The sequence below is a fragment of the Penicillium bovifimosum genome, assembly GCF_028826915.1.
Source record: "Penicillium bovifimosum strain IBT 22155 chromosome Unknown utg000007l_segment0_segment0, whole genome shotgun sequence".
Classification (NCBI taxonomy): Eukaryota; Fungi; Ascomycota; class Eurotiomycetes; order Eurotiales; family Aspergillaceae; genus Penicillium; species Penicillium bovifimosum.
The window spans coordinates 578,665-602,806 of NW_026622716.1; the positions used below are offsets into that span (position 1 = coordinate 578,665).

At 46.6% G+C, this 24,142-nt stretch overlaps 3 protein-coding genes across 3 annotated transcripts; 2 read left to right on the forward strand and 1 right to left on the reverse strand.

Annotated features, from left to right (window-relative positions):
* Positions 1-2,330: 2,330 nt before the first annotated feature.
* On the forward strand, positions 2,331-3,493 carry N7515_009145 (uncharacterized protein; the record flags this gene model as incomplete). Its single annotated transcript, XM_056669889.1, has 2 exons — positions 2,331-2,762; positions 2,807-3,493. The coding sequence occupies 2 exons, from the start codon at positions 2,331-2,333 to the stop codon at positions 3,491-3,493; spliced, it is 1,119 nt and encodes a 372-aa protein (XP_056517688.1).
* Positions 3,494-5,734: 2,241 nt separating this feature from the next.
* N7515_009146 (zinc finger CCHC domain-containing protein) lies at positions 5,735-7,036 on the forward strand (the record flags this gene model as incomplete). The annotated part of the gene is made up of 1 exon (XM_056669890.1): positions 5,735-7,036. The coding sequence occupies one exon, from the start codon at positions 5,735-5,737 to the stop codon at positions 7,034-7,036; it is 1,302 nt and encodes a 433-aa protein (XP_056517689.1).
* Positions 7,037-16,235: 9,199 nt separating this feature from the next.
* On the reverse strand, positions 16,236-16,847 carry N7515_009147 (uncharacterized protein; the record flags this gene model as incomplete). The annotated part of the gene is made up of 1 exon (XM_056669891.1): positions 16,236-16,847. The coding sequence occupies one exon, from the start codon at positions 16,845-16,847 to the stop codon at positions 16,236-16,238; it is 612 nt and encodes a 203-aa protein (XP_056517690.1).
* Between the last annotated feature and the right edge of the window lie 7,295 nt (positions 16,848-24,142).

The window sequence follows — 24,142 nt, forward strand, 5'->3', positions numbered from 1 at the left end:
TTGGACAAGTGGTGCCTGATGGTTGTTCTGTCCTGTGACAAGAAGCAGGACAAAGAGCTTCTTGGCCGATTCCCTTCTTGTTCTTCTCTCTTCTTTCCCCATAGTTGTTGTTCTAGTTCAATGCACTCTTTTTTTACGAAAGACCTGGCTGTGACATTTTTTTAGATTGTATTCATTTTGTCACGAGCTAGTGACATATGTGTACACCTCAGATGAGAAGAGTCCACACCATAAGTCGGACCTAAATTCATCATCTTCCACGTGTCTTCATCCTTATGTTTCCCTTCCATATTTGATAATCTGGTTTATATGCTACACTCTTCTTTTGACATCCCACCGGTTATAGTTTATGGAGTTACCCTATCCTATTAGGATAACTTGTTGATTCCTAGGTTTCAGCTTTATTTAGGTGTTTAATATTGTTATAATATGCCAATCAATCCCATGTTGTGATACATTTTTAGGTATTATTCTACGCTTCATATGGTGTTTTATGGCTTATTGTATACATATGTAGCCTCTTCTAAAGCTTCTTCCCATATGTAGACTGGGGCATTTGGACTGATTAATAAGGCTCTCACCTTATCCATCAAAGCGAAGTCCCTTCTTTGTACGTTGGGCTGAATCTGTGTGCATCGGAGGGCCGCTAACTACTGCTAAGATAGGGGAAGGAGGAGGAAGAAAGATAGAAAAAAAAAGATTTAGTCACATGCACTAAGACTTGTCACCAAGCTGGACGGACGAGGCCTAGCACCATTGGATTGAGGTTAACGATGGGAGTTGCGGGCGGAGTGTTAAGATCCTGTACTGTGGGTATGAATTGGAAACCTGACATGACAACTAGTTAGTTGTCATAGTGGTCTTTTTGGTTAACGCCTGGACTTACGTTCGGTAGGTGGTGTCAGGCCCACATGCCGTAACACGGAGGCGCGTGCGCCCCGTACGATGTACATAAAAGCTGGATTCAAACCGAGGAGGGACTGCTTGCCCACAGGGGCGAGTCGGCTAGCCGCCTATCCAGTTGTAAGATTAAGAAAAAATAAAAAAATAAAAATGATGAATCTGTGTCATCACGTATTGATCAAAGCCAGTATAAACTTTTTTTTGTACATTATTTACCATGCTCAGTGAAGAACTATTTTAATACGTCCATTGGTATTATTTATTTATATTCTTACTCTGAATAGGCGGCTGGCCGCCTCGCCCCTGTGGGCAAGCAGTCTCTCCCCGGTTCGAATCCAGCTTTTATGTACATCGTACGGGGCGCATGGGCCTCCGCCCGCAACTCCCATCGTTACGTCCATTGGTAGAGAGAGAGAGAGAAATTCATTGGCCCGATGTAGCTTGCTCTAAGTATAAGCTGCTATGCGGGGTTGCTATCAGGCCTGCCGACAGCTGGAAAGTGTGGGCGCCAGCCCACTGGACGACTGTTGGAAACTCGCTTTGCGCATTTCCGACCAGTCGCCTCCAGAATAGAAAAATGTAAACCATAACAAAGGAAAGACAAAAAACAGAAAAAAGGAATGAGTGTCGCACTCCTGGCCGTAGGGACCAGAACCACATCTCACCACGCAACATCCCCGTATCCCCTTCGTTCCAGCCGCCCCTCCTTGTCGGCTGCCGCTCGTGTGCTCGCTTGGATCAAGGGAGTACAGTGGACCTGGCACTGCACTCCTAAACTGCGCCATCCTTCTTCTTCTTCTCCAATCGCACCGCACTAAGGTGTCTTAGTTTTTCCCCCCCCCGTCATCCCCTTCTTCCTCACCCAGCGCCGCGGGATTGACTGTCTCGAACTGGCCCAGTAGACCAGTCTTGACCATAAATTCGGCCACCGTCGTGCGGGCCTCCGGACTTGTCAAGAGCTCATCCCGATGGAGAGTTATTCCTTTGTCGGAGAGAGTGCGTCTCATTACGTCCATTGGTATTAGTTTCAATTTGAGCTTGCACATTCAATTTCTGAAAACTTTCATATGCTTCGTCCTTTTTGCGAAGTAGGAATATCCTTATGGATCCAGGCTTCTTGTCTAGGAATTTGACGTGGTATATTATCTTTGCTATCATACGTTCTAGGCAATGGTCTGAGTGACCTTATATGTCTGTTGTTCTTTGCAAGCAGACATATTTTGCAATCCACAATGGCTTTCATGTATTTTTCTTTTCATATATCATCAATATTAGTATCAAATATATAACCGGCCCTTACATTTTTTACCAAAATTACAGAACCTCGCACAGCGAGGGTCCGCCACCCAAACATAACCTTCCACCCAAACGTAACATTTTTCTCAATTTCGTCATGTTCACTTTAATCTTGAGCCACTCCACCAACCATGCCTAAATCCAATCAAGAAGTAGAGAGTCATATTCTCAAAGCTCTCGAATCCCTCTCTGAGCAAACAAAACCCAATATCGCGAAAACTGCCGGAGAATTCGCGGGACCTGAGAGCCGCCTCTGTGGAGGCTGGAAAGGGAGAGAGTCGCTATTTGCACGACAACCCAATGGACGGAGGCTTAATTCTGCACAAGAGAAGGCTTTATGCGAGTATATTGATTACTTTGATGAGGTCGGGGCCTCAATAAATCGCAGGCAAATTGTGATCGCAGCCAATTCTATCCTCGAGGAAGCCCACCAGGACGCATCGACACCACCACCACAAATCGGAGACCACTGGCTACGGCGCTTCCTTAAACGTAATCCCCAGTACCATGTGCGACGCCGGCGAGCCCTTGATGTTGAGAGAGCTACTGCGCTTGATGAATACGTGGTTGACAGATGGTTTAAAGACTACTAGCGCGTCGTGATCAGTCTGAGAACGGGATACAGCAGCAAGACATCTACAATTTTGATGAAACTGGCTTCCAAATTGGTGTCGGTCGCGATCAATTTATCATCACAAGGGAACCTAAAAAGAAGCTGTTCAACGGGTCAATCACTAATCGCGAATCTGTCACGGTTTTAGAGGCTGTTTCTGCCGATGGTTTTACCTGCCCGCCACTCATCATTCTCAGTGCAAAACAGGCTTTATTACGCTGGTTCGATGCCATCCAAGAAGATGAGCACATAACCGTGACTGATACTGGCTACTTCAACGATACACTGGCATATCAGTGGATTCAGCTGTTCCACAAGTGGACAATTGGTCGTACACTCGGTCCGAAAAGGCTTGTCATCTGCGATCGTTTTGGGTCGTATTTAACGCGTCAATTTGTCCATTTCTGTGAGGAGAAGAATATCATACTCTTCTTCTTACTCTCTCATACTAGCCATATTCTACAGCCTCTCGATGTCGGCGTATTTAGCGTCTATAAGCACTGGCACAGTGAGGCTGTAGAGGCCGCGACAATGTCGGGATGTCGCAAATTCTCGAAGGACGAATTTCTCCACTCCATTGGAGAGATCAGACGAAAGACCTTCCGGCCGCATACAATCAAGCTTGGATTCAAATTGACTGGCCTCTGGCCTATCTATCAATTCCAAGCTTATCACGGATGAATTGGAGTCTTACGAAGCATATTCTGAGAACCGGCCCCGCGATACTACGCCCTCAGATACCTCACAAAACACCGAGTTAAGCACCCCAAAACCGCTGAAAAAGTGAGAAGGCTTAGTTGCAGTCTTAATAGATATATCCCTGGTAGTCAGCGGTTCAAAGACGCACTCGCAAAGCTTGCAAAGGCTGCCGAAGAACGCGCTACATTAGTTACCCAGCTGCAGGGGGCCCTCGACTGTGACAGTAGGCTATTCTTGCAAAAGAGTCCAATTCGACAAGATAACTAGTCTAAGGAAAGGAAGAAGAGAGAAAGAAAAGAAAGAAAACGAAAGAGGCGCGCAACAAAACAAGTCCCTCGTCTCTCCTCCTCCTGTCACATGACCTGAATCGACTCACCGCCTGGACAGGCCTGGCAGAACCCACCTGCAGTGTCACATGGGGCCGGACGATCACACAAGGCCTGAGCGCTAAGTGATGTGAGGGTCCCAAGAGGGGAACCCCGTAACAAAATGTCCCATTCTGTGTACGGGTATGTACCGTTACTAGCCCACCCCGCTCGAAAGACCAGTTGACAGCACCAAATCCAGGGGCAAGATTCTTCGCTTTTCCAACAACCAACGCAACCATCGAAAAATCGGGCGACGATATTCTGTAGACTGTCACGAGTTAGTGACATAGGTTTACAACTCAGATGAGAAGAGTCCACAGGGCGGACGGATCTCAGGGATGTGTTAGGATACTGATGACGTAGCATGATTGCATCAGCCCATCATCTTTCACTTGTCTTCATCCTTCTGTTTCTCTTCCACCTTTGATAATCTAGTTTAAATGCTATACTCTTCTTGTTTGAAACGTTATCGGCATCATCGTAACATAGACACGAGTCTCTCTTCTCTGTCTGTGAGTGTTAGAACTTCCCCAAATTTCTCAAAACAAATGTACGACAATCGTACCTAACGCGAGTGACTAGTCTTGCCAACCTACCATCGTACAGGTTATCCTGCAGTTCATGGGACTTACCATGCTGATACTGACGTTAAGCTCTGGTTGAGTGGAAATTGGAGATCACGCTTAATTATTGAGCTCGATGGCTCGTCGGAAAGCCCGAATTACTCCGTCGCGCGACCAGTCCCAGCTCTGCAGGACTAGGCTATGAGCAGACATCTCTGGACAAATGATTAGACATAACTTGGCAGCAGTGGGCTGCACATGGGAGGCGCGCTTGGCACATGCAGTTGATTAACTGTCTCATCTGTCATGAACCGACAAAGCCCGACTTCAGGTTTATCAAACTGAGCAAGCTCCTTGCGAATGATCTTTCCACTCAGCAATTCCAGGGGATCTTGTGCAGCTCAATCACCACATTCTCTTGCTCATAAATGGCTTCAAATACCATCCGTGCCCGGGACTCAGTAAATCGAGCATGTTTCTCCTCGATTACCTCCGTTGCTGCTGCTGCTCGCTCTTTCAAGGTCCCGCGGTCTACGCTACAGGACGGGATCCAGGCGATTACTAGTTGGTCTGTCATGAGGGCTACAAGCCATGAATTCACCCATAACTAAGAGGATCAATCCAGGATAGGTTAATCTCGATGGTTACTAGAGGTGCTGCTCTTACGACCGCCATCTCGAGAGATATAGCCAATATAGTACTCGAAACCCGTAGAGGGAATACCCCCAGACCCTTGGCAATAATTGGCCAACATCATACATCAAACGACATCCCGAGCTTTCTAGTCAATTCTCTCGTGGCTATAGCTATAGATGCGACTTGCTGGAAGATTCAAATACCATTATTGAGTGGTTCAGGCCTGTTGAAAAAGCGATTGCTCAATATGGTATCACTTGGGATGATATCTACAAATTTGACGAACTGTGACACTGCAGGTGGGTTCTGCCAGGCCTGTCCAGGCGGTGAGTCGATTCAGGTCATGTGACAGGAGGAGGAGAGACGAGGGACTTGTTTTGTTGCGCGCCTCTTTCGTTTTCTTTCTTTTCTTTCTCTCTTCTTCCTTTCCTTAGACTAGTTATCTTGTCGAATTGGACTCTTTTGCAAGAATAGCCTACTGTCACATAATAACTAGTCTCTTTTTACTTTCATTTCTGGACCGCCGGCCGCACAGACGCGCGTTCCTGTAACGCGTATCTTGGCACCGGTCCACCCCACCGAATCCCGACTCGCTCCAGATCCCGATCCCGATCCCGATCCCGAACCACGGTTGCCGAACGTGCCGAGAAGCTAGGATGGCTTCTCCGAACCCAGATCCCGCGCCCAGCACTGCCGCTGGCAATGACGATACCACACCGAGACACGCATCTCGCCTGATCTCCTTCCGACTCGACTCGTCGTCGGTCGCGAGGCGACTCGAAAACACCGAAGAGAAAGATCGGTATCCTAAGCTCTCGACGCTGTACCAAGCCCTCGAACAGAAGTTTCACGAACTCGAGGCACGGAATATCGAGCTCCAGAACGACAACGATGAGGCCCTAGTCCAATACCAGGGAGCAATCGAGCAGCAGAACAGAGCTCAAACCACCCTCGAAGCCGCTCTAGTAGCAGAGAAAGCAGCCGTGGCGAAACAGAACGAGATGGCTATGAAGTTTTTCGATCTACAGAACCGGAGCACACCGAGTATGGAAGCTGCGGTCCCGAGGAAATCTGCTCGTATGCCTGACGCACCAATGTTTAGCGATGGGAAGGAAGTCCGATACGAAGCTTGGGCCACAACGATCCGCCAGAAGCTACTCGCAAATGCGGACCATTATCCTGAACCAGTACATCGTAAGCTCTATGTACAGAGTCGCTGCGAGGGCAAAGCCCAGCTCCATATTGCCCCCCGCATGGATGAAGCCTCCACCAGGCCATACGAGGATGCGGAAGATATCCTTAGTCACCTGCGAAGTGTGTTCGCTAACCCGAATCGGAAGGCGGAAGCATACTCCGCCTACCATCAGCTAACGATGAAGCCCCGTGATGGTTTCACGGATTTCTTAGCTGAGTTCCTCCAGCTCGCTGAGGAAGCATGCGTGGTCCGAGAGAACTTGAAACGCGACCTCTACTTGAAACTGCCGAACTTACTTCAAACCCAGATGATGCTGGCCGTTAACCAGTCCCATGTCACGTTCGACAATTTCACTGAACAGTGCCAGAGCATCTCCCACGAGATCATGCTCCAACAGCATCGATCCACCGACCGCAGGAATCACCGGGGTGGCACAGTAGGAGGAAGCGCAAGAACCACGACCGCACACACCGCCCCTAACACATCGGGCACCAGCCAGCCGACCACCGCTCGAGTCAAACGAGAGGGATTTACGCCGGCTAGAATGACTGATGCGGAACGGAACAAACTGGTCAGTGAAGGAAAGTGTTTCTATTGCAAAGAACCCGGACACATCAGCCTCCAGTGCCCAAAGAAGACTACTACTACCCCCGCGGCTGTTGCGACAGCCTCCACTAAACCCAAGGAAACAGTGGTGACCCCGGATCCCCGCATTGTGGAACTCGAAGGATCGGATGACGAGCAGGGAAAAGAGTACGCCTAGGGCAAGTCTCCCGCCTAGGCGTCTCACGGCAATCTACTAGCGGAATTGACATCACGAAGCTGCTCTCATCTAAGAGCTTCCTGACCAAGGCACAAATTCCAATCAATTCGTTATTTTTTCAAGTCAACGCGTTAGTAGATTCTGGAGCAGATATGTACATTATGATTCACACCCGGGTGGTGGAGAAGTTAGGCAGGTACGGTCTACGCACTGCGAGAGTGCAGGATATGGGTGCACATTCGATCAGAGCGTACGATGGGCGACAGTCGGCGCCTATCACCCATGTCGCCAGAGTACCCCTGATCGTGGATAACCATCGCCAGCCATTGGCAACTATGATGATAGCTGACATCGGCCACCACAACATGATCATCGGCAGGCTATGGCTAGCAGAACAGGACGTGCTGCTGGACAGTCGGAACTCTCGACTACTATGGCCAGCTCCGCGGACCACAGAGCAGAAGATTCAAGCCATAAAGGAAGAGGTGGCGTGCCAATTGACACGGCCAATCCCCATGCAAATCCTCAGAAGGCCATGCGTGGAGGAGGATCTAGAGCACCAGAGAGACTGCGAACGACGTGACCGGAAGTTTGAGAAGGGTCTCCTCTCGGAAAAGGAATCTAAACCCCAGAAACGGATCCCACGGTCATATAACCATTCCCATGGAGAGGATACCCTGAAGAAAATGCACCGGGCGCTGTCGAATCAGAGTGTAACGCCGACTCCCTATCGGAAGGTACAGCCAGAGAAAGTTCTCCAAAACTTCGAAATTGCAGCGATCGGACGGGTCGGTTTCGAAAGATGTGCCCGTAAACCCGGTACGGAGACCTTTATTACCTCCCTCTGCGAGATCCAGCATGCCATCGATGAACTCTCCGAAAAAGAGACGGAGCTGCGGACAATCCGAGAAACGATCCCGAAGGAGTATCACCAGTTCGCGGATGTCTTCTCGAAGAAGGAATCGGATACACTACCGCCGTACCGACCTGGGACTGACCACAAGATCGAGTTAGTGGACCAGGCCACACCGGGATATTGCCCGCTGTACAAGATGTCCGTGGAGCAACTCGAGGCCGCAAAGACATATATCACAGAGAACTTAGAGAAAGGGTTCATCGTGCCTAGCAGCGCTCCGTTTGCCTCCCCAATCCTCCTCGCTAAGAAACCAGGAGGTGGATTACGTTTCTGTGTGGATTTCCGTAAACTAAATCAGGTCACGAAAAGGGATGTCTATCCATTACCGCTGATCGATGAGCTAATGCAGCGTGTACGAAAGGCTCGATACTTCACGAAGGTTGACATTCGACAAGGATTCCACCGAATCAGGATGGACCCGGATTCCGAGGATCTTACTACCTTCCGTTCTAGGTATGGGTCGTATAAGTATCGAGTGATGCCTTTCGGCCTCACGAACGGACCGGCGACTTTTCAGAGGTTCATGAACTCCGTTCTTGGGGATGCCCTCGACGTCTATGCCACGGCCTTTGTCGACGACATTCTGATTTACAGTGAAACATATGAGGACCATGTTCGGCATGTGACAGACGTCCTTCAAAGACTGAAGAGTGCCGGGCTGCAGGCGAGCCTCGGTAAGTGTGAGTTCCACACACAGAGGACGAAGTTCTTAGGATTCATCGTGGGCGCCGACGGAATCGCAGTGGACCCAGACAAGGTCCAGGTTATTCACGGCTGGAAGCCTCCATCAACGGTAAAGGGGGTACAGTCATTCTTAGGTTTCTGCAACTTTTACCGGCGTTTCATCGGGAACTATGGTCGGATCGCGAAACCGCTGTTTCACCTAACAAAGAAGACGTCCCCATGGCAATGGACCGCCGAACACGGAAGGGCCTTTTCCACGCTGAAAGAAATGCTCACGAACGCACCTATCCTGGCTCATTATGACCCAGCAGCGCAGACCCGGGTCGAGACAGACGCCTCGGATGGGGTCGTGGGAGCTGTTCTTTCCCAGCTCGGGAAGGATAATCATTGGCACCCGATCGCTTACTTTTCCAAGACCATGGACCCTGCGGAGCGGAACTATGAAATTCATGACAAGGAATTGCTAGCGGTTATTCGTGCTTTTCAGGAATGGGAAGCAGAGCTAATCGGCCTCCAAAACAAGAGGGCATTCGAGGTCTTCACTGACCACCAGGCGTTACAGTGGTTCCGAACAAAGAAAAAGCTAAATGCTAGACAGATTCGCTGGAGCCAGTTCATGGAAGATTACCACTTCGAGATTAAATATCGAGCTGGCAAAAAGAACGTACTCGCCGACGTTCTCTCAAGGAAGGACTTAGAGGATCGCCAAGATTCGAGTGAACTAGTGTTACTTCCTGAACGACATTGGAAGGACCCAGGAAACGTTACATTAGCGCCAGTGAACCCGACGTCAGTGGAACCAGCGCCAGTGAACCAGACCTCAGTGGAACCAGTGTCAACTACCGCCGACTTAGTTGACCGGGTGAAAGAGAGTAACCTTGCGCACGATAGCCTAGAGGAAAAAAGGCGGGAAGCCCTCGAAGACGAGGAATCCGAATGGACGATCCGGAATGGACTCTTGCTTCGTGATGGAAAACTTGTCGTGCCCGATGATGGAGACCTTCGTGCTCGACTACTCGACGAAATCCATCGGCAACCCAGCACTGCCCATCCCGGAATCGATAAAACGGCTCAACTCCTGGCAGCTCGCTATTACTGGCCGGGATGGCTTCGAGACGTACGAAGGTACGTGGATCACTGTTATGTCTGCAAGAGGACGAAGGCCTGGAGGGATCACCCTCCGGGACTCCTCCAGCCACTGCCGATACCCGAGCGACCTTGGCAACATGTTACCATCGATTTCTGCTCGTTCTCGAAGGATAAAGCGGGATACGACAATATCATGGTGGTTGTGTGCCGGCTCACAAAGCGGCCAATCTCCATTCCATGCACTAAGGAGGTCGATGCGAAGATTACTGCGGAACTCTTCGTTAAGCATATCTTACGATGGAGTGGTATCCCGGATTCCGTGGTATCTGACAGAGGGCCACAATTTATCTCTGATTTCTGGAAGGAGTTCTGTCGTGTCCTGCAAATCAAGAGGAAGCTATCGACGGCTCGGCACCCTCAAACGGACGGGCAGACTGAGATCGCAAACCAGTACATCACGCAGAGGTTGCGACCGTACGTTAGCCACCATCAAGACGACTGGTCGGAGTGGTTACCCATGATCGATCTTGCCGCTGCTTCCCTTCCATCAGCGTCTACTGGCATGTCTCCTTTTTTCGTCGAGAGAGGTTACGAACCGAGAATGACATTCGACTGGCAAGACTCGGAGGACTCGACTGCCCAGGACCAGCCTGGAACCGTGGAAGCAAGGAACTACGTCCAGCGCATACACGATGCTTGGGAAACGGCGAAGGAGCAGATGGCTAAAGCACAAGACCGGCAGAGAACTCAGGCCAATCGGCACCGGAGGAGCGTGAATTTTGACGTGGGCGACTCCGTTTATCTTACCTTGCAAGGCCTACGACAGGAGAGGCCCAGCAAAAAGCTCTCCCACAAAGCCGCTGGGCCGTTCGAGGTCGTAAGAAAGGTGGGCCATGCGTTTGAATTACGACTGCCACCGGAATACGATATCCACCCTGTCTTCGCACCGGAGAAGCTCCGTCTGGCCAGTAAACCAGGTCAGCCACCCTTAACCAGCCAGATTCAAGATCCGGAACCTCCTGTGAATATAGCCGGCGAAGACGAATGGGAAGTTGACCACGTTTTGGATTCTCGCCTGTACTACCGCAAACTCCAGTACAAGGTCAAATGGAAAGGCTATGACATCGACAACACCTGGTATCCTGCAGGCAACCTACGCAATGCGCCGTACAAGGTGCAGGAATTCCATGAGAAATACCCGAGCAAACCGGGTCCTCCAGCGAGATTACAGCATTGGATAAACTGCGCCCTGCAGGACGAGTACCCAGATGAGCACCAGGATGATGGCAAAGTCGCTCAACGGGACTGAGCGAATCTTGGAGGGGGGGAAATGTGACACTGCAGGTGGGTTCTGCCAGGCCTGTCCAGGCGGTGAGTCGATTCAGGTCATGTGACAGGAGGAGGAGAGACGAGGGACTTGTTTTGTTGCGCGCCTCTTTCGTTTTCTTTCTTTTCTTTCTCTCTTCTTCCTTTCCTTAGACTAGTTATCTTGTCGAATTGGACTCTTTTGCAAGAATAGCCTACTGTCACACGAACCAGGGTTTGCAATGGGAGTTATTGCAATGACAAAGGACATTACACAGTCATTCTGTACCGGTCGGAAGGATGTTTTGCAGGATGGCAGTCGCAAATGGGTGAATATTGTCGGTCAAGTTAGTTGATGAGCGGATCTTGATGCGGGATGAAATCGAGCATTTATGGGAATGGAATAGAAAGGAGGCAATAAAGAGGGACAAATCAATGAAGCAAATACCCAATAGAGGCGGTTTAACCGAGCTTTAGGGTCCTACTACCAATGTTGGTGGTGAGGAAGTTGCAAGTGTAAGATATATATCTCGTCCTAGATCCGCTCTAGAACCCTATTTTGAACCTCCATCTTTTACCCCCTATGCCGCGGCAAATCATCTGTTTGGGTGTCATAAAAAAGGGCATTCCTTTAGCAAGCCCCAAAACTTAGTTTAGTGAAATTTATGGTTTTCTGGTTGTTTAATTGGCGTTTAAAAGGGTAGGAAATTTGAAGTTTTTAAGTTCCTGCCGGAATATCCGGGTGGCCGAAGCAACCAGGATCCACGTTATTGGGACTCCCACGTCATTTAGCGCTCAGACCTTGTCTGAGCGCCCAGCCCCACACATCATCGGAGACGTGGACCCCGATCTCCGTTGCGACTCCGGAGGACCATGGATCTGAATCCTGCCGATCATCGGGCTCTCGTCAGCTTAAGGGTTGTACCCCGCATTGTCTTTCTTTATCACATCCGATCTTCGGTTGATCAGCGTGTCATTTGGAAGATTGTCAGATTGTCTATGAGGGATTATCATATTGTATGAGGGAATTCCCTCCTCGTTGTCATTGTGTTTGACATGGAGTTATCTGTTTGTTTGTTGTTAAATACTTCGGCTTGGAGAGGACCATTTGAGCTCTCCAAGAATCAGTCTCTGTTCTACTGTCGAATCTATCAAAGTCTTCTTCTTCTTTACATCGATTTTCTTCTTACCTAGTTGACAGGCCTCCTGTCCTGTAAACAGTCACCCCTAACATTATACCACAAAGGGCTGGTACCTATTCCCAGACAAAGCCCCGGAAGGTTGGCAAGCTCGCCGAATGGCACCAGCCCCAACTCCAACTACAACTCCAAGCAAAACATACAAGGCTGAAAATCCCCCAACAACAAAGAAGACTACCAAAGTCTTCCCAAACAAACAAAGTGCCATGATCACCCTCTTGAAAGAGGATGACATTGAAATTGATACAACACCAATGGATGAGGATACTATCATCACTGACGCAGCTGAGTTGTCTGATGACGACCTGCTGAAAGAGGTATGCCTTCCACTTTTCAATAAAACCAAAAACATTGATGAACATCATACTTACAAACATAAATCAGATTTGAATACGTCAGAGCGTTCAAGAAATGGTCAATGCGTTCGGGAGATTTAGTGTTTAATAAGTTTGATTTTATACTTGATACTGCTGCTACAATTCATACAATTTGCGATTTGAAACTCTTCCATTCGTATGAACCCACAAAAACAAACGTTAGTTGGGGCGAAGCAAAAGATCTAAAAACAAAATACGAAGGCAAAATCTATGTCAAAAGAAATACAAACATGCAATTCTTCATCAATGATGTCTACTACATCCCAGAATTGGGAGTCAATCTCTTGAGTGTTAACAAACTACTGAAAAATGGTATAAAGGCAATTTTCAATGAAAAGGACGCCATCATACACAAAGAAAACACTCATATCACATGCATTCAAGAAAGACAATCTATACAAAAAAGTCTGCTTATCCCAGACAAAGACAAGAATAAAAACGTCCTATTGACAAAAAGGGTGGAAAACAACTAGGGCATATATCATATGAACGAAAGCTATACTAAAAACTATCAATATTGATCTATCAAAAGAAAAATACATGAACGCGATTATGCACTGCAAAGTATGCCTGCTTGCAAAGAACAACAGGCATATAAACAAAACCAGTCAACATAACAAAATATTCCAAAAGATTGAAAGAATACATAGTGATCTAGGAGGGCCATTGTCTAGAACCTATGATAACCATACTTATTACATCACATTCCTGGACAAAAAGTCTAGATTTATATGGATATTCCTACTTCGCAGAAAGGAACAAGCCTATGATTGCTTCGAGAAATTGAAAGCTCAAATTGAAAACAATACCAATGGACATATCAAAGAGTTCTCTACCGACAATGGGAAAGAATACGTCAACAAAAAGTTCAAAATGGCTTTAACCAAATACGGGATTGAGCATAGACTTAGCCCAACATACACAAAAGAACCCAATGGTCTGATCGAAAGAATCAACTTGACTTTGATGAACAAAGTACGAGCCTTGTTGATCAGCTCAGATGCCCCGTACTACCTGTGGGGAGAAGCTTCAAAAGCAGCTACATACCTATACAATATAACACCGCATAAAGCGCTAAGTTACAAGACACCATATGAAACATACAACAATATAAAACCATTCATCAAAAACATCAAAACATGGGGATCACTTGCATATTATCATGACAACAAATACAAAACAAAACTTGAACCAGGAAAACAAGAAGCCATCCTAATTGGATACAATGACGTCACAAACTACAAACTGTGGGACTTCAAAAGAAAGAAGACAGTATGGGCCCGAGATGTCACTGTATGTGGAAACGAATTCTACAACTTTGACGCGTCAAACGACGAGAAAGACGGTGAAGCCAACATAGAGCTATCAACCGCACTATCTACTCAAAGGCCATACAAAATCGAAGTGCAAATCCCATACAAAGAAATGAATATACTCTACACAGCTCAAGACACAGAGCTAAGAAACATGATATCACGGATAGGTGAATACAATACAAAACCAGATCAAAATGATCCTAACAATCAAAACAAAAACTTCATTCTCGCTGCTACCATATTAATTGAACCGAGTGGGTGGAAACAAGCCATGAAATCAAAAGACAAAGAACTCTGGATAAGAGCATGCAAAGAAGAACTCGAAAAACAAAACACCTATGACGTTATTGATATCCCCAAAACAAAAGACAACAAAAATGCTATCACTCCCATAAAAGGAGATGGGTATTCAAACTAAAACCTATATCAAACAAGGCAACAATCAAAGAATCATGGATCATCAATGATGAGAAGACCTACAGATACAAAGCCCGATGGGTAACGCTGGGTAATTCAAGGCTTCCATCAGAAACTAGGAATAGACTTCCTGGAAACATTCTCTACGACATGTAGAACTGAAACATGGCGTATGCTATTGATAATAGCTATCAACAAAGGATGGGTCATCCTACAATATGATGTCAAAAATGCATTCGAGCACGCCGAGATAGACGCCGAAATCTATACCATATTACCCGAAGGGATATATGATGACATTACCAAATGCTGCCACTTGAAAAAAACAATCTATGGTCTAAAACAACGTCGAAGGTTTTGTGGTACAAATACTTAACCAAGGCCCTATTGAAATATGGCTTTAAGGTTTTACCATATGACCAAGGAGTCTACATCAATACAGAAACAAACTGCATCTCGATATGCCACGTGGATGATATACTAGCCATGCATAAAGATTAAGCAATATATCAGAGACCTCATGACGACGCTAAAGTCTTCTATCAAAATCGAGGAAATGGGACCAGTGTCCACATTCCTAGGAAATGATATTATCATCAAAGACAAAGAATTATACATCAATCAGTCCAAATACACTGAGAAACTACTGAACAAACTTGATATCATCAACAACACTGAATGCAAACCTGTCAAAATCCCCGGAGAACCAGGAGTCAGGCTACAGAAAAACACTGGCAATGCCTCAATAAATGAGATCAACAGCTATCAAAAGCAAGTTGGCTCACTACTATACCGGGTACTAAACACTAGACCAGACATGACATATGTGGTCATTGACTGCTCCAGATTCATGAGTAATCCTAACAAGGAACACTTCAACATCCTCAAGAAAATATGGAAGTACCTGAGAAGTACTCCGTCCCGAGGACTACACTACGATTGTTCGGGAAACAACTTGACCCTCAAAGGCTACTGCGATGCAGATTGGGCCGGGAACAAGGATGATTATAAATCAACCTCAGGCTATATCTTTAGTCTGTCAGGCAACGTATCACACAATAATAACTCCATATCGTGGAACTCTCAATTACAAAAGAGTGTGGCCTTAAGCACGTGCGAGGCTGAACACAATGCTTTAAAAGAAGCCACAAAAGAGGCTATCTACCTAAAGAGCATGTTCAATTACATCAATGACAACCTACATCTAGGTTATACACACTCAGTGCCAACTATACTAGTGGATTGTCTATCGGCCAAGCTACTAAGTGAAAATCCCGAATTCCACAAAAAGACAAAGCACACACCACTGATGTATTATTTCACAAGAAACGCTATATCAGAAGGAAAGATCAAACTGATCTTCTATATTCCCACAAAATATCAAGTGGCTGACATCTTGACAAGGAATCTACCATTCCCTCAGTTCTCAGCTCTAACAAAGTTAGCACAGCTGCAGGACAAACCAATCAACTAAGTGAAGATTATACAGATTAAGGAAGGGGGAGTGTAAGATCTAAAAATATCAATATGACCTAAAAATATCAAGACACGTTAACGGACAGACGCCTGCGGACTGACGTGACATAAAGATACAACACAAGTGAACCGTAACGTTCATAGATTGACGCGGACGGACTGAGGATTGCGATTTATTGCTTCCGGACAGACGATTGCGGAATCTATTATCAAACACAGCACATGAAGTGCAAAGATAAATAGGAGTCAAATCCCCCAGGGGAATTAGTTTTAGCATCACTACCATCATCAAGTTCTTGCAACACAATCAAACTTACTTGACTCCACCATCTTTCTTCCACATTCTTCCTAAGAACATTTCCTCCCAAACATCTTCACCGCCACCATTCCTTCCTCTGCCATAATCCTCCTTGAATAGGATTAACACCTCCGATCTGGACATTGCCGATGGATATCCATTCGATCACTGTTGTTGGTGTTGGCTGGCGTGGTCGAAGAAGTGGTGTGTGAGAAGGAGTAACCGGCGAGCTGTTGGACAACCCTGAGAAACTCGGCGTAGGTACGCGGAAGATTAAGCTGTTGGGAGAGGCGGTTGCGGATTGAAGATTGAAGACCTTTCCGGAAAGCTGAGATCTTTGTCACATCCGGCCATTCCTGACCCTGAGCTTCGTAGAGGAGTCGGTCGAATTTAGCGATGTAAGCGGCGAGGGATTCATCGGCGACCCGCTTAACGGAAAGAAGACGATCCCCTGCTTCTTGAATCTTGTTTGGATTATCGTACACGCGGCGGAGTTGGTCGAGGATAGTGTTGAAATCGTGAGTCTTGTTTTTACGTGCGGTCGCGAGTTGTGGAAGAACCATGGCCTGGATTGAGGCGGAGAGGTTGAGGTAGACGTAGTAAAACTGGGCTGTTTCGTCTCCGATGGCTGGTCCGTCGATAACGAGTTTTGCACGGATAGCGGCGTCCCACGTATCGTACTTGATAGCTGAACCGGTGAATTTCTCGGGGATCCGGTCTCGCATTTGATCCATTTGGATGGGTGGGAGATGGATCGAGGGTAAAAGAGATGAGAAGGGAGCAAGGTTGATAATTGCACTTGAACCTTATGCCTGAGGTGATGAAATGATGAGGAGGGAGAGAGAAAAAAAAAAAATCAGGAAAGGAAAAAAGAAGGGTGTTAGCAGCCTCTCGCGCTCAGCTTACTACTAACCCCGGAGGAGTCAGATCTCTGGCATACAGAGACTTGTGTCTAAGGCTTCACCCGACTATCCGTTCAAAAGGAAGATCTCCAGTCCAAGAGTGTACCTTACAGTAAGGACCTCATAAAGGCAGTTGGAGCAAGATGCCGATTCGCTTCTACAGGCCTTTGTAGAGAGGGTCTTCAATATTATGTTACGATGATGCCAGGTCCTCAAAGATAGAAGAGTGCGTTTGAACTAGAATATTGAAGACAGAGAGGGAAGGAGAAGAAGGAAGAAGGGAAGTGAGAGATGGGGCCTTGACATAGATCCTCACGTCATGTGTTCCCTGGCACATCCCTCCGTCTTGTTCAATGCACCTTCAAAAGCAAACAACAAAGTAATAATAGAAGCAAACCTGTCACACGTGACACCTGCCTGGACTTACGTTAGGCAGGTGGTGTCAGGCCCACATGCCGTAACAAACTAGTTGTCATGTCAGGTTTCCAATTCATACCCACAATCCAGGATCTTAACAGAATCCATCACTATATTCTTCAAGCAAACAAACTGGCCTCTGCCAAACTTCTTCTTTCCTTTCTTTCAAACATCTTCCTCTGCTCGTGAAGCTCCTAGAGGCATATTGATATTTTTAGATCTTACACTGGAAAACGGAATTCGTTCTCTTTCTCCAGGAAGAGAGCGGCTCTGGATAAATCGAATCAGAATATGAATGTCGAAGGGCTTCGGGAAATCACGGATTCAGTGTGGGGGGAGGGTGAAGAGATCGACAGAAGCCCATGGATGATGGGACTCATCTCCGCGCCGATTTGTTCACGCAACCAATTTCACCGCATGGCCCATGGGGGCTCCTTACACCTGTCTCACTGTGAAGAGTCAAAGGAAATTGATTCAATACTGACTAGGCCACATGCAGTGAACGAAAAGCTTGTAGAAGAGAAGGAGTGGAACTGTTATGAGCCAAGTCTTTTGTGGAAAGAGTGCTGTTATTCAGAAAACTAAAGGTGAAGAGAGAAAGAGAAAGAAAGAAAGCAACTATCTGAGAGGAGCCTTTATGCTCCTCAGGTACGTGCCTCAGGCACGAACAAACAATCACCTCCTCTATCACATGACCCTTGTCCTTTGTCCTAGATCCAATAGCACGTGACAGGAACAACAATAGAAGTAGTGGGCAGGGCGGTGGCGGAACGGGAGCGCGCGGGGAAAGGTTATGGCAGGGCCAACTACGGAATACATAGTGAGAATCGGGTCTAACTCGTTACACTCGACTCCAGAGTAGCTATAATATTGCGTTTCTATGAAAATAGAAGTCGACGGTAGAAGAATAGGAATCTTGTCTTGTGATATAAACTACAATGCCGTAGGTCTACAAATCATGAGGCTATCAAAACTGACTGTCATACACTATACTTCAATGTGATGGGAAATTGTCTTTGAGTATTTTGACTCTTTGTCACCAGGCCCACTGGCCTTGGCTGGGGCATGCGGGAGACCCTGACAGGTCTCCGATACTCCGTCATTGCTTTCCACCCATTGTCAAGCGTGTCATGACGCATGTGACGACTTATGTCATGCGAACCCTATTGTCATGTGTGACAGGTTTGCTTTCTATTATTACTTTTGTTGTTTGCTTTTGAAGGTGCATTGAACTAGACGGAGGGATGAGAACACATGACGTGAGGATCTATGTGAAGGCCCCATCTCTCACTTCCCTTCTTCCTTCTTCCCCTTCCCTCTCTGTCTTCAATATTCTAGTTCAAATGCACTCTTCTATCTTTGAGGACCTGGCATCATCGTAACACTTATCTGTATTAGTGTTTGGTTCGCCTCCCCGGACTATCCGGGCGGGCTGATCTGGGTCGTCTCCGCTTGACCGGTGTACTACGTTAGATAGTGAGAGAGGCTTGAGGATAAAAGACCCAGACACTTCGGGTTCTTGTTAGATCCTCAAGAATCAATTGATGTTTCTACCCATACTAAGATATCTTGATTCGTATCACCTACCTTATTGCCTTCAGCTACAAACTCCCAGTATTACCACCCATCCTCTTATCTTATCGGTTCACCCATCCTTCTACCTGACCTAAGTCCTTTGCTATTGGGTCGTCCACTACCCCATCCAATATCTTGGGACTCCCCTCCTTACATTCAACGAGATATGCACCCACTTCTGCTGCCTGTATTCACGACATAGACATCTCTAATAATTATGTTTACATTTGGCAACTACTCCCCAAGTGCTAGAATGTTACGGGGTCAGTAAGATCTAAAAATATCCATATGACCCAAAAAGACCACGACATGTTAACGGACAAACGCCTGCGGACTGATGTTCACAGATTGACGCGGACGGACTGACGATTGCAAATCAATGCTTCCGGACAGATGATTGCGGAATCTATTATCAATAAAACACAGCACATGAAGTGAAAAGATAAAAGGAGTCAAATCCCCCAGGGAAATTTTAATCATCATGATCATTCATAACCATCATAAAATCCATGTGACGGTCTAAGCCTAGGCGGAGAGTTGCGATTCTGCCGGGCTGATATTTTAGTTGAGGACGTGCCCCGCTTTTCCTTCCTTTCTTTTTATTCTTCAGCTCTAGTATTCTCGTAATATGATACAACAATTTTAGTTTGTTTTTGATCGTGACAATCTATACCATTCAAACCAATCAAACATACTTGACTCCAAAAGCTCTTATGTGATATATTACCTGATCTAAATTGATACGTAGCCCGAGCAGCGCTTTCCCGTGACGGCTCTGCCCCGCGGCTGGCACCCTGGTAATTCAAACCGGGACGACTAAGAACAGGCTCGCAAAAAAACTAGAGCGCGGCAGCACATGGCCCCACGAGGCCCACACGGGGGAGACGCCGAAGGGCAGACTCAGAGACATAGCTCTCTAGCTTGTCAGCTGCTTGGAGGGCCCCTGGTTCTATGATGGACCAAAAAAAAGAAAAAGAGTGACATACACTAAGACCTGTCGCCGAGCTGGAAGGACGATGTTACGTAAGATGAAGGTTATCAGGGGAATTGCTAAGGACACCCCATTTCTTAGCTAATACAACACCTTATGTAACCAAACCTCATCTTATTGGCTCAACTTTATGCACGACCCAATGGATATTGCTCAGAGAGCCACACCGCTTGCCCCTTTAACACAACGGGCCTTCGCCGCCTTCAATTTGCCCACCGAATCGCCCGGCTACTAAGGTAAAGCAGCCTGTTTCAACGGATATTCATCCATTTTGGGGGCAGATGTGACGGTAGGCAATTCTTGAAAAAGAGTCCAATTCGACAAGATAACTAGTCTAAGGAAAGGAAGAAGAAAGAAAGAAAACGAAAGAAAACGAAAGAGGCGCGCAACAAAACAAGTCCCTCGTCTCTCCTCCTCCTGTCACATGACCTGAATCGACTCACCGCCTGGACAGGCCTGGCAGAACCCACCTGCAGTGTCACAGCAGAACATAACTCCCCGAATGACACTTTAGAGTATCTACCACTACTCGGACCTCAGCTACCCATACCCAAGGCCCAAAGATCAGGCGATTCAGGTGTTTCACGTCTACAAGGTAACAAGACTACAACTGGGAAGGAAAAGGCGCCGCCTATGTGCTCAAACTGTGGGGAAGTTGGGCACACAATCAGGTCCTGTAAGGTAGTATAATGATTCCAATCAAGTTGTATACTATTTAAGTCATCTTAACCGTATGAAAATCGCGTGTGATCAACTTCAATTGCTGGGGTAAAGTTAGTTAGGAAGTTGGGGTGTGATTACTTAAGATGGGGTGGCATTAGCAAAAAGTTGGGGTGTCCTTAGCAATTCCCGTTATCAGAAACAAATCAATTCCTTTGACTACAACAAGACCGAGGAGAAAAAGGAGAGTGAAAAGAAGCAGGAGGAAGAAAGAGATAACAAGCACTACAACCAGTTCCTCCCATCATGTGACAGCCCTCTCGGTCCTAGTTCCATGTGCTCGTCACGGGCAAGGTCTAGCACCATTGGATTGAGGTTAACGCTGGGAGTTGCGGGCGGTGGCGCGAGCGCTGTCACGTACTGGTGACATAGGTTTGCAGGTCAGATGTGAAGAGTCCACAGGGCGGATCTCAGGGATGTGTTCGGATACTGATGACGTGGCAGGTTTACATCAGCCCATCATCGTTCACTTGTCTTCATCCTTCTGTTTCTCCACCTTTGATAATCTAGTTTAAATTCTATTTTTACTCTTCTTGTGTGAAACGTTATGGGCATCATAATAACAAGCGCCCGTACGATGTACCTAAGAGCTGGATTCGAACTGATGGACTTGTTAAGGGGTAGATAGAAACAGAAGACTATTGGCTAGGTAAGAAGACAGCAAGATGTAGGGCTCTGATACGAGCAGGCTCAGACATGAGCATAGTCCATTCGGTAACGAGACTGAATCTTGGAGAGCCCTCATGGCACTCTCCAAGTCGAAGTATTTAACATAAGTGTAATGACAAATGCTCAATGCTCATTGGCACAACAAAGTGGGGAAGAAGAGGGGAAACTCCCTCGTACAACATCACAGTCTTTCACAGACTTATCCAACGATCGTCTGAGATCTCCTGAGGTAATCCAAAGCCACGCAAGGCCATCCAGGATCCTTTAGGATCTTCCGAGATCAAACAAGATAATGCGGGGTCCGAGTCCCAAGATGACGGAAACCCGATAATCATCAGGATTCAGATCCATGATAATCCGGAGTCCCGTCCAAGATCATCCAAAGTCCACGCCACCGATGACGTGTGGGGCCGGGCGATCATACAATGTCTGAGCGCTAAGTGATGTGAGGGTCCCAAGATGGGAAACCTGTAACACCGAGCCATGAGAGATAACGCTGTCATGAGATGTGAGGGGTCCTAGGGTAGGACCCCGTAACAGGACTGCTTGCCCACAGAGACCCGGCAGCTATCCGCCTAGACAGTTGTAATATAAATAAATAATAATAATAAATACGTAGCCTGAGGTTGATGTATGATCATCTTTCTCCCCGGCCCAGTCTGTATCGCAGCAGCGATCTAGAATTTCTGGCCTGGTTTTTACTAGTTTCCAATAAAGCCAAATATAGTAATGATCCTACTTGCCTTTGATATTTATTTATATCATTCAGGCATTCCATTTGATCTCTTCGATTTTCTTTAACATAACATAACGTATTACACTACCGAGCTGGCCAACCCACCGAGTTGAAAGATCCAAATGCGATTATTGAGTGGTTCAAGCCTGTTGACAAAACGATTGCTCAATGTGGTATCACTTCGGATGATATCTACAACTTTGAAACCAGAGCTTGCAGTGGGAGTTATTGCAATGACGAAGGACATTACACAGTCATTCTATACCGGTCGGAAAGGTGTTTGGCAGGATAGCAGTCGCGAAGAGATGAATATGTCGGCCAAGCTAGTTCATGAGCGTATCTTGATGCGGGACAAAATTGAGCATTTATGGGACAGAAAGCAGGCAAAAACGATGGACAATTTAATGAAGCAAATACCCAATACCTGCGGTTTAACCGAACTTTGGGGCTCTACTGCCAATGTTGGTGGTGAGGAAAGTGCAAGTGTGAGATATATATTTCGTCCTACATCTGCTCTAGAACCCTATGTTGAACCTACACTCCATGTTTTACTGCTACGATCCGGAGCCGAGTGTTATGAGCCAAGTCTTTTGTACAAAGAGTGCTGTTATTCAGAAAACTAAACGTGAAGAGAGAGAGAGAAAGAAAGAAAGCAACTATCTGAGAGGAGCCTTTATGCTCCTCAGGTACGTGCCTCAGGCACGAACAAACAATCACCTCCTCTATCACATGACCCTTGTCCTTTGTCCTAGACCTCATAGCACGTGACACCGAGGAGGACTAGCACAGATCGGACTACGGCCGGATCGTTTGCAAGGACAAGATGTGCCGAGGAAGGTACCAGGACTAAGACAAGGACGACGACAACAGAGATAAATCTGGATGTTCACTGAACACCCAACCAAGTAGTCAGGAGGGTTGACGGTGAATTGTTGCGTGAAGAGGAAACTATGTACACAGTGGATGCAGCCTATATAGCTTTCCTTTCCCGCGCCGAGACAACTGGACAATGCACGTAAACAAACAATAACAATGACAAGACTAGTAACTTTGGAGACAGCAAGGAGGACTCTGATTGTCACGAGTTAGTGACATAGGTTGACAACTCAGATGAGAAGAGTCCACAGGCCGGGTCTCAGGGATGTGTTAGGATACAGATGACGTAGCATGATTGCATCAGCCCATCATCTTTCACTTGTCTTCATCCTTCTGTTTCTCTTCCACCTTTGATAATCTAGTTCAAATACAACACTCTTCTTGTTTGAAGCGTTCTGAGTATCTTCATAACACTGATTCAGCTGTGGGTGCAGGCTGCAAGGATGAGACCGAAGGAGGCGAGGCAAGGCGAGGCAATGGATGAAGCTGATAAAGGTTCATGACACCCGAAGGGGGTGTCCAAGGAGGACCCGGACAAGATTCATGACAATTACCCCCTATGCCGCGGCAAATCACCTATTCTGGGTGTCATAAAAAGGGACATTCTTTTAACAAATGCCCCAAAACCTAGTTTAGTAAAGTTTATGGTTTTCTGGTTGTGTTAAGATCCTGTACTGTGGGTATGAATTGGAAACCTGACATGACAACTAGTTAGTTGTCATAGTGGTCTTTTTGGTTAACGCCTGGACTTACGTTCGGTAGGTGGTGTCAGGCCCAATGCCGTAACAGGTTGATTAATTGGCGTTTAAAAAAGGTAGGGGAGTTGAAGTTTTGAAGCTCCTGCCGGAATAGCCGGGGTGCTGAAATAGCCAGGATCCACGTTATGTTATTTCGGTTATAATAGTACAGATACGTATTTTCTTATTCATGTAGGCATATGCCATAATAGAAAATAGTGATGTACTCACTAATAAAGAATACCCATTTAATTTCTATTGTTACGAGAAAGGTCTTTCGAAAACAGTAGTATTCGATTCACTTGCATAAAGAAAACAACAAGACTGGAGAAGAGAAGAAAGAAGGAAGAAAAACAAAAGGAGAGAAGAGAAAAGATATACTACGCTTCCCCTCCTCTCACGTGGC